The sequence below is a fragment of the Myotis brandtii genome, unplaced genomic scaffold, assembly GCF_000412655.1.
Source record: "Myotis brandtii unplaced genomic scaffold, ASM41265v1 scaffold111, whole genome shotgun sequence".
NCBI lineage: Eukaryota > Metazoa > Chordata > Mammalia > Chiroptera > Vespertilionidae > Myotis > Myotis brandtii.
The window spans coordinates 1358615-1369745 of record NW_005353789.1 but is presented as its reverse complement, the minus strand read 5'-3'; the positions used below and the strand labels follow the sequence as shown (position 1 = coordinate 1369745).

Genomic DNA, 11131 nt, shown 5'->3' with positions numbered 1-11131 from the left:
TAGAAAAACAATCTTTGTAGAAACAACTAGAAATCAAGGGTGAAGAAACGATTTTCATCCAAGCATTTGAGGCCCCATTCCTTTCTAGGACTATCTTAAATTCTGAGAGTGAGGTTCCCTTAACCTCCTAGGTGAGGAACCTGGATTATCTCGTTTTAAGAGTGTAGCCTTTTGGAAGCCCTTTTATGGAGCAATTGGGCTATCAGAGTCTGCACCTAGGGTGGTTGTAATTACACTTTGACTTCCATGTCCTTTGTCCCACAAGGCCATCAAAACCCAGCTTTGAGCACTAGGCTTGCTTTTCTAGGTTTTAACCTCTTAAGATTTTAACAAGGTGAATTTCCCTTTTCTTTCTTTTCCTTTCCCTTCCCCCTTTTTCCTTTCCTTCCTTCCTTCCTTCCTTCCTTCCTTCCTTCCTTCCTTCCTTCCTTCCTTCCTCCCTTCCTTCCTCCCTCCCTCCCTCCCTCCCTCCCCCCCTTCCTTTTCTTTGTTTCCTTCTCTACTCTCGAGTTTTGTTTTGTTTTAAAGAGAACTTAAGGAAAATTTAATTTTTCAATTAACAGTTTACTTGCAATATTATTCTGTATTTGTTTCAGGGTTTTTTAGTTTTTCTAGAGAAGATTTAAATTTTTTTTTCATCCTGCTTGTCTTTAGAAGGATTAGTTTGATTACTCAGGTCATCCATTTTTGCTGAAAGTAGAAGTAAAAATACCTTTTGAAAAATTGTGTACCTTTTATCTTATGTAGGTGTATGTGTACACCCGAGTATGTACTCTTACACTATCTGTAGGACTTTGCTAATGCACGGAAGTGAATATGTAACTTGAAATAAAAAAGAACAGAATATGATCTTAGGAGCAATTTATGGAATAATGAATTTGAGAACCTTTGACATTTTCATGTAATGCTTTTTCCCTTCTTGTGGCAACAAATGGAGTTCAATAAACTGACTATTGTTCTTAAGTTATACTAAGAGTTTGTATACCTTTTCTAGAACTGTCAAGAGAAAAGTAATTAATGCCTGTATATTTTCTGGTTAAGAGTGCTTGATTGTTTCTATGATAGGCAGAAAGAAATTTGCTACTTGGTATCCTTTTTATTTTAACCTCACCCAAGGATGCATTTATATTGATTTTAGAGAGAAAAGAAGGGAGAGAGAGCATGAAGCATCAGTTGCCACTCTTACACGAGATCGAACCTAGAATCTAGTTATGTTACCTGACTGGGAATTAAACCTAGAACCTTTTGATAAATGGGACAACACTCCAACCGAGCCACCTAGCCAGGGCCTCCTTGGTTTCCTTAATGAAGAAAAGAATTTCACTTCAACAAGGAGCAAATTTTACACCCAGAATTTAAAAAGGACAATTCAGATAAAAAAGAAAACAAGTCTGGTAATACTGTGGTTCTTTTTTTTTTTTTATAATATATTTATTGATTTCAGAGAGGGAGAGGGAGAGATAAACATCAATGATTAGAGAGAATCATTTATTGGCTGCCTCCTGCACGCCCCTCACTGAGGACTGACCCCGCAACCCAGGCACATGCCCTTGACCCTTCAGTCTGCAGGCCGATGCTCTATCTACTGACCAGCCATGGCAATACTGTGGTTAAGTGTGAATCATTGCAACTCTGTACCTGTCACCAATACCAAGATGACCCCCCTTTCTTGGGATTAAAAAAAAAAAAATCCCAGTCAGCAGAAAACCAGAAATGGAATGGTACTTTGAATTTTTCATTGTTTTGGATGGGAAATACAGGGAAATAATAACCCTTTTGCTAGTGTCTATATATTGGTGTCTAAAACATCATGCTAAGAGCAACTAAAATGACTAAATAAAAATAAGAGAAGGCATAGGCCAGAGTAGAATTAGTTTTGATAGGCTCTAAGCCCTGTTTACATGGATTATAACTAAAAAATATATGAAAAAAAGTTTTAAATGAGACGAAAGGTATAATTTGTTTTATTCCAAATGCAAAAATTTAAAAATTATATCCGTATCACAAGTATTTAAAAATATCACTTTTTCCAAATTATGAAAACAATGCATACTCAAAAAAGCTTTTTTTTTTAATCTCCAACAATGTGGTAAGTATAGTTCTAAGTTCTAGAAGTTCCCCTGTCCCTGAGGGGTGTACATTTCAAGACCCCCTCAGTTGAGTCTGAAACTGTAGATAGTACCTAACCTAATAATTTCAGTATGTTTTTCTACACATATGTATTTATGATGAAGTTTAATGTATAAATTGGGCCTGGTAAGAGATTAACAATAACTAATGATACAATAGCAGAATTATAACTATGTACTGTAACAAAAGTTATGTGAATGTCTCAGCAAACTGGAAATTTTTAAAAATATATTTTTATTGACTTCAGAGAGGAAGGGAGAGGGAGAGATAGAAACATCAATGATGAGAATCATTGATTGGCTGTTTCCTGTACGCCCCCTACTGGGGATCGAGCCCACAACTAGAATTGAACCCAGGCTGCCCTTGACTAGAATTAAACCCAGGACCCCCAGGCAAACTTTTTGACTCGAGGGCCACAATGGGTTCTTAAACTGGACCAGAGGGCCGGAACAAAAGCATGGATGGAGTGTTTGTGTGAACTAATATAAATTCAAAGTAAACATCATTACATACAAGGGTAGTCCACAGGCCAATGCTCTATCCATTGAGCCAAACCAGCTAGGGCTGGAATTTTTTTTTCCTTCAGTTTCACACAAGCTCTGCATACAACCTTTTTCTTTCCTTATTAAGTAGAACTTTCACCTTTTCACTTAAAGGAATTCTCAGAATCACAGCTCTTGAGCTTTGGGGTCATCCTTAAGTAATATAAGTTATTTGAACACAAGCACTGAAATACCATGACAGTTGATCCAATAACTGAGATAGCCATTAAATATAATAGACAGTAAGTGTATACTGCCTGGACACCCTGGACAATGGGATGATTCATATCCCAGGTGGGACAGAGCAGGACAGCTTGAGATTTTATCATATTACTTAAAATGGTGCACAATTTAAAACTTAATAATTGTTTCTTTCTGGAATTTTCCATTTAATATTTTTGGATGGTGGTCCACTGTGGTAACAAAATATGGAAAGCAAAACTGCAGATAAGGTAACTACTGTAGTAATGAAAAGTCTTGAACCTATTTTCAAACTCTACCTCAGTCCCACCACCCTGAGATTATGATAGGCCTTCCCAAGTGGTATACCTCTGAAATAAGTGCTAATAGAGTAAAACCAGAGATTAAACTATTCAAAGTAATACAAATTAAGTCTTCAGAATGTTCAGCTTTATCCTGTAATCCCCAGAACACCATTGTATTCTTTCCTCGTTTATAAAAAGTGGTTGAGAAATATGAATTTTTATTGTTATTCAATCAAAACTTGCTGAAATTCCACATCCAACTTATTTCAAGACAAAAATATATAAAATCCCAATCAATCATAAAAGAACAGCCCATATTTTTATGGCTAATACACTTTTGAATGGTATTATTAAAGATAAAGTTGCATGCTTTTGCTCAACAGCCCATATTTTTATGGCTAATACACTTTTGAATGATATTATTAAAGATAAAGTTGCATGCTTTTGCTCAAAAGTTGAGACCACAGTAAATGGCAGTTATATTAGCTTGGAAAATCTGAGGAATCTTCTATAATAAAAGCCTAATGTGCAAATTGACCGAACAGCGGAACAACCAGTAGAACCACCAGTCGCTATGACACACACAGATCACCAAGGGGAACTCAATGCAGGAGCTGCTCCCAGGCCGGCCAAGGCTGGTGCCAGAAGGGGCCTCCTGATCACCCTGCTGGTTGCCCCACAGATCGGCTCTGATCACTGGCCAGGCCTAGGGATCCTACCCATGCACAAATTTCATGGACCAGGCCTCTAGTGCTTTAACATCCCCTGATTTTGCTTAATGCTAGAGTTAGTTCAAATGATATGAACACACACTCATCTCCTACAACTAAAAATTTATATACCTGCAGTGTTCTGAATTACCTTTTCAACTAGTGAAAGTTAGCATCTTGTGGTCAACATCCTATCAAATCTTGGTAGAGATGAATTTTTCAGATGTCCCTGTATTACAATTAATAAAGATTAGTGAAGGGTTTCCTCTATCACTATTATGAAAAAGATACATGAAGAGAATGAAATAAAGCTCTGCTTACCACCCTGGCTGGTGTTGCACAGTAGTTAGAAAGTTGGCCCACACACCCAAGGGTCAGTTCGATTCCTGATCAGGGGCACATACCTGGGTTGGAGGTTTGATCCCAGCCCTGGTTGGGGCACATGCAGGAAGGCAGCCAGTTGAGATGTCTGTCTCTCCCTCCCACTCTGTAAAAATCAATGGAGTTTTGGCTCAGTGGATAGTGTGTTGGCACTCAGATGGAAGGGTCCTGGGTTTGATTCTAGTCAAGGGCTTGTGTCTTGTTTGCAGGCTTAATACCCATCACATGCAGGAGGCAACCAATCAACTTGCCTCTCATATCGATGTTTCCGTTCCTCCCCTCCCTTCCACTCTCTCTAAAAAGAAAATCAATGGGAAAATACCCTTAGGTGAGGACCGAAAAAGAAACAGGTTTTGCTTACCCATGTTTAGCATCCCAATAGACATCTTAATTCTTAATATTCCTAACTTTATAAACATAGATAGGAGACTATGGAACAGTAATGTTAATCAACAAAATTGCTAGTAAGATTTGTTAGGATGAGTAACACTACACAGAATTTGGTTAAAAATCAGGAAGCATATTTCAAAAAGATATACAAGCTAGTTGTTTATCATAGGTACTTCAGAATTAACCCCTTCAATTAACTTGTCAAATCACTTTGCTTAGTTCTAAGTACTTCAGAATGAAACCTTAATACTAACTTTATTTACTGTTCATCCTAACAGACGTGTCTGGAAGCACTTAACCGTAGCATATTTATTTCCAATTTATGTGCTGGCACTTAAAGAACCTAAAATCAGAATTAAGCAGAGTCCAAAGCACCTTGGACAAGTGCAAAACACAAGGACATATACTCATTCCCCCTCCAATTCTTTGTAAGATTTTAGTCATTTCTAGATGTAGTGTATTTCTTAAGTCATACATATTAAGACTTGATTGGAGAGTTTGGATTTTGTTTAAAAAAACCTTTATTCATTTTTGATCAGGGAAAGGACAATCTCAATGTCAACTTGTCACCTAATCATAAACTTGAACTTACAGGATTCACTGCCCTAAAGACACCACACCTATTGACTGACAACATAACTTAAAATGAAAATATCTCTTCTGTTCCCTAAGGGTGTACGTTTAAACAGAATCCCTTGCAATAGCCAACACTGGTACTTGGCCTAGGTGTAAGGTCAAAATAGGAAAACAGGAGCAAAACAAGGCCAAGAGTTCCGCAACTTGATAGCCCAGCAAATACAAACATCATACGAACAAAGTTGCAGGCACCAAATAAAAAACGGCAGGTTCATCAATGTAAGTTTATAGTTTAAGGTGAGGTCAACTATTCCACATACGCATACGAACGTATCCCAATCCCCAATGGCTAACATGGAATCATAAAAACAAAACAAAATTTAAAAAACCTTAAGTCCAATAACTATACTTAATATAAAATTCAAAGCTTGGATTTACCCAGGAAATCCTCCCAAAATCTAGAGCTAAAGCTTTTTAATAATGCACCAAGATTGTTCAAATGACATGACTTGGTCACACTTAAGATTTGCATTAAAATAACACTCAAGCAGTTTCCCTATTTCTTCCTGTCTGAATATGGATATGCGTAGCTACTTGGCCCATGCACTAATTGCATTAAAAATGAGCTACTAACATGGCTTTTACTAAGAGTTCACACATTAACAGTTAACACCCAATATAGCTTCCTAAGAATGCCCCAAAACAGCTGTTTGCCACTTACTGTGACATACCAACTAAAACTAATTCAGTCACTACCTTTAAATACCTTAACTTTTGCTCTAGTTCTAATAACCTCAAACTTATCTGCCAAAATCTTTGCGATAATGTAACTATTTTTGATAGCCTCAAACTATAGCTCCCACTAGTTCAACAGTGCTTTATTCCTGGGTACATCTGGACTTTTTATCAAGAACAATTAAAGTCATGGTATTATGATTACTCAAAGGTCTTTCTAACAAACCACTTAAGTTAAAACATTTAACAAATCACGACAAATGGCTTTCCAGAGACAGGAACAAAGCAAAATCTTTCCCATTCATAAAAGGAGCAACCGACATGCTTTGTGCCATTAAAGGGGTACTTTTCTTCAGAGTATAATCATTGGAAGATTCATGGTCTACTAGAAAGCTTCCACTAATCACAACACTATGACTATGACATGGATACTTCCATGACAAAGGTCTCCAGATACACACAGAGGAAACATTTTGAAATGTGGTGAAAGCCTCAGTTAACAGGGAAATGAAGAGTGGGAGCATAGAATACAGCTAACAAAAATGGGAACAGGGTGACTGTAGCTGGCTGTTCATAAGGGCCAGTTTCTCCTTACAGACCAATACTCCTTACAAAATAAACTGTGCCTTAATTATTGCTTATTTAAAATCACCCTTTTTTACAGAGCTATTTAGTACCTGACGCAGAAAAACAATCACATAAGGAAGCATTTATTTGAGGTTTAACATGAAATCATACAAATAAAATTTGTATAAACACAAATCCACATTGAATCATAACACATAGCAAAAGGCAAAGTAAAAACAAAGAAAACTAATTGGCGGCTATATACAGTTGGACACAGTTGTGTCTTATACACTAGAAAGTCTTTTACAAAATAATCATCTTAGAGCAAGAGAAGATCAATCAATCTTCAATGGCGTCCTGCCAGATGGGTTACTTTAGCAATCTCCTCCTAAAAACAAAAACAAAATAGCAATTAGATTTGTGCAACGCTGACAAGCTTTCAAAGGTCCACTTTCATGAATTGTTTTAAGTCCTCACTTTATTCTTTTCTTCAATAATTAAAGATCACATGCATATTCACTGGCAAATGTGGTTTGGGTAGTTAATAAATTTACCCGGTTTCCCAAATGACACCAAATTTAAATCTATTTAGAAAAGAATCTGGGAATAGAACTTTCCCATATCCACAGGTTGAACTGTGCTAGATTAGTCTACTAGAAGTATCTCTAGTAAACCAAGTAAAATGACTTTAATGACAAATTTTTAAATAAGATTATTGTATTTCAAGAAAAATTGTTGTGTGCATATGATCTTTAATTTATATCCCAGATTTTAAAGTTCTTGTTTTGGTTTGTAGATTTCACTATTAGCTATAAAAAGAAAAAGCAAGCATTAAATCTTAAAGAATGAACACTTAAAATGAGGCTCCACAATTGAAATACAACACTAAACAGAAGACCAAAATGAGTAAGCTGTAAAAAGGCATTTATGTACTTTAACTCCTGTAAAAAACCATTTAAGTTAAGTTTAGACACTTAATCTCCAAAAAGATTAAAAAAGAAGCCAAAGTCTGAAGTTTTCCACTTTAATCTTTACGCTGGTACATGAAGTTGGAAGAGACCATACCACAGGACAGCGTTTTCTGGTGTATGCCTTGCGCTCTGCCCGCAACGTGCGACCCCCAGAGATAGACGTGGTCAGGGTGACACACGGCCTGCAATGAAGTTCCCGCTGGCGGGTACAAACAAGGTATAATGTCAGAGTTAGAAGAGAACATTCGTGTTTTCCTTAAGTTTGTACCCATTTCAGTACTTTACCTGTTAATAGTTCTAAAAATGTTTAATTATTCCTCTAGATCACCTGGTACACAAAGCAAACAGAAAAACTTTTAAGTTTTTCTGTAATACTAAAGAAAGTGAAGTGAAACTTTAAAGTTAAAGATCTATAGACACTTTAGGCAAAACAGGCTCATAAAGCAATTAAAATTTAACAACTTAGTAAAAAAAAAGGCTATACAATGTTTTACTTGTTTTTATTTTGTCTATTGATCTTTAAATTAAATTAGACATTTCCACTGGTGTCTCATACTCTTATACACACCTGTTTTCTCCAATGTCCTCCTTTAGTATGGCTGATAATTATTTTGGTGATTGCCTCCCCCTCGAGACGCCTTGCCATAAGTGCTCTGTTGGCCTATTTTGTAAGACAAAAAATTGTATCAGGATAGTTTTTACGTAATGATTTCATTATATAAGTATACTTAAAGATTAAATGTATAAAACTACATGGCAAGTATGAAATAAGATTGTAACAGCCATTATAAACTAGTCATATATCACATATTCTTCAACATTTATAACCAGAATTTTATGTTAGTAAAATCACCCTATGACTATCAATTGCCTTGAAAACATAACTCCAAACATTTCAATAAAGGGGAAACTCACAATTTTAGAATGGGATAATAACTTAACACTGAATTTTAATACCACTGGTTATAAAATTAAGTTAAATATTCTTACCACTGTAGTCTGCATATCCCTGTCCATATCCATAGTTCCCATAGTTATACCCAGTATAATCATAGCCGCCATAGCCACTATAGTTTTGATCACCACCATAGGCACTGTTGTAATTTCCATAACCTTGATCATAATAGTTATTAAATCCTTGGTTCCAGTTTTGGCCCTGACCTGAAACAATGCACAATGATTGTTAGGAAACAACTTCTGGACCACCCCCCACACCCCCCAACCCTAACATAAAATAATGCATTCTCTCTCTTACTCTGCAAATCTTAAGCAGAATGGATATCTATATTGCTGACTGAAAATTACAAAAAGGGGGAAAGGGGCAAGTCCATTTGTGTTAATATCATGCTTCCTAAACTGAATGGAAAATCAGGACAAAGGTGAAGAGAGGTAGACCATCTACTTTAAAGCAAGAACTCCTAGGCCCTGGCCAGGTAGCTCAGTTGGTTAGAGCAATCATCCCAACACGCCAAGGTTGCAGGTCGCGGGTTTGAACCCGCCAGGGCACATACAAGAACCAAACAATGGAATGAATAAATACATGAATGTGTGGAACAAACAGGTCAATGTTTCTATCATGTTCAATTTAAAAAAATTTAAAGCAAGAACTCCTGCCCAAGCAGACATATCACACCATGGTGTAACAGTATAATTTTCACTACATTTAATAGTATCATTTTTCCATCAGTGATGACTGTCTCACAGTGGCCATTCTTTGAAAAGGTGAAACCAGTAAACAATACAACCAAAAACCCACCCACTCAACTGAGCAATTTCCTGAAACAATTTATATCTGGCTTTACTTTTTCATGCCTTAGTTTTTCATATTTAGCAGTTTATAGCTTAAAACATTATCAACTCATTTCCCAAGAATTCTCACCTCGGCCTCGACCCCTAGTACCACCTCTTCCACCAGCTGCAGCACCTCTTCCTCCCTTTTGTTGTTGCTGTTGTTGCCTATATACCTCTTTGGGTTGGGCAACTTTGATTTCACACTATAGACAAATTTTAAAAAGCAAACAAGATTGAGAAATCACTTCACTAACAAAAAGAAACTAAAAATCCTCACTTAATATAATTAAAATGGCTTTACCTTCCCAGAACCAATTTGATGATATCTGCTTTCTAACAATTTCTTTACTGGCTCCTCATCTGTATATGTGATAAAACAAAAACCTCTTCTTTCATTTGTTTTTGTATCCATGGGAAGTTCAATATTTTCAATCTGAAATCAAGAAGCACACTCAAGATCATTCAGTGATGGCAAAAAGCTACCAAAAGGTCTTAGAATACCATAGGTCCTTTGCAAACTTCAACATAACATGGTATTCTAATCAGATGACTTATGTCTAAAGACTACTACTACTTAATATCAACATCAAACTATGTGATTTATCTGTTAAGTAAACATTTAGAAGGGAGAGCAAAGCTTCCTTTATTTAAGAGCCTCTCATACCCTACAGGTGCCACTAGTTAACAAGTCCAAACAGTGACCACACCAAAGCATACATGTTTTCTTCAAAATAAATTAGAAATTGGTTTGCACTACAGCACAGAAAACAGTGATTAAAGTATGGTAACTGGAAGGACCCCAAGCAGTAATTTAATCCCACCCTCACCTGACAAATGAATTTATTCTGTAAGGTCAGAAATGAATATTATATAAACACACATAAACAACCACACACCGCACCTCTCCAAAGGCTCCAAAATATTCTTTAATTTGTTCTTCAGAAGTATCTGGGCTCAATCCACCCACAAAAACCTTTTTGGGGGGCTCCTTCCCTTTTAAAGCTTTGGCCCTTTTGGGATCTATCAATTTGCCATCCAGTTTGTGTTCCTTCAGTTCCAAAACCTAGAAGACATATTTATTTAATCTGACAGCAATATACAACCAATCCCCGAACCATTTGCAAAAGGCACACAAAAGTATCATCATGCAAAAACACATTCCTACCTTATCAACACTAGCAGCATCTTTGAAAAGCACAAATCCAAATCCTCTTGATCGTCCAGTGACTGGATCTGTTTTAATGGTGCAGTCTACAACTTCCCCAAATCGAGACAAATATTCAGTCAGATCTTTCTTGCTTGTGTCCCAGCTCAAGCCTCCAATAAACATTTTACTAAAAATAAAAGTGTTTTTTATTCAAAAGTTAGCATCGGCCGAAATGATCACTCCAATTCTGGGGTTATGTTTTTAAGGGGGAAGTAAGTACGGGACGTTTAATGCCAAGTGCAAGTAATTTAATCCACGTTTTCAGATACTCATTATCAATAGACCGCAAAGATTCCAAAGTCCCATGGAGGTCGCTTCCTCACAACACCTTACAGCCTGCTCTCCCGCAGTGCATAACGCGAAGCTTAAACGAGGACGAGGCCAACAAAACGTTAAGCATTGTTCCACTTGAGAACATCCAACTTCCTAACCTAGTCCCTCACAACGGAGGTCCGCCGTCTCCCTCAGCCACCAGGCCAACCTTCCACCTACAGAACCCCGCACGACGATTTCTGGGGCTCTGCGCACCGGCGCTCGCCGGCCCCCACACCGAGAGTTCTCTAAACTCCCCCCGGGAACGCCGCGCGGGGCCCCAACAGACACAATGAAGAGGCGGCGGCAGCTGCAGCAGCTGGCACAGCGAGGC

At 37.3% G+C, this 11131-nt stretch overlaps 1 protein-coding gene across 3 annotated transcripts in view; it reads right to left on the bottom strand.

The window, feature by feature from the left end:
* Positions 1 to 5484: 5484 nt before the first annotated feature.
* HNRNPDL (heterogeneous nuclear ribonucleoprotein D-like) overlaps positions 5485 to 11131 on the bottom strand; it is a 6152-nt gene continuing 505 nt past the window's right edge. The window contains exons 2-9 of one of the 3 annotated variants that reach the window (XR_001363288.1): positions 10444 to 10612; positions 10180 to 10341; positions 9580 to 9711; positions 9367 to 9481; positions 8478 to 8648; positions 8056 to 8148; positions 7582 to 7686; positions 5485 to 6904 (exon numbers count right to left, since the gene is read on the bottom strand). Coding sequence is in view for 2 of the 3 variants with exons in the window: in XM_005857404.2 (XP_005857466.1) it covers positions 8078 to 8148; positions 8478 to 8648; positions 9367 to 9481; positions 9580 to 9711; positions 10180 to 10341; positions 10444 to 10612 (820 nt within the window). In the remaining variant the exon portion in view is untranslated. The remainder of the gene's footprint in view (positions 6905 to 7581; positions 7687 to 8055; positions 8149 to 8477; positions 8649 to 9366; positions 9482 to 9579; positions 9712 to 10179; positions 10342 to 10443; positions 10613 to 11131) is intronic. The other 2 variants (XM_005857404.2, XM_014544615.1) reach the window with 2 other exon arrangements.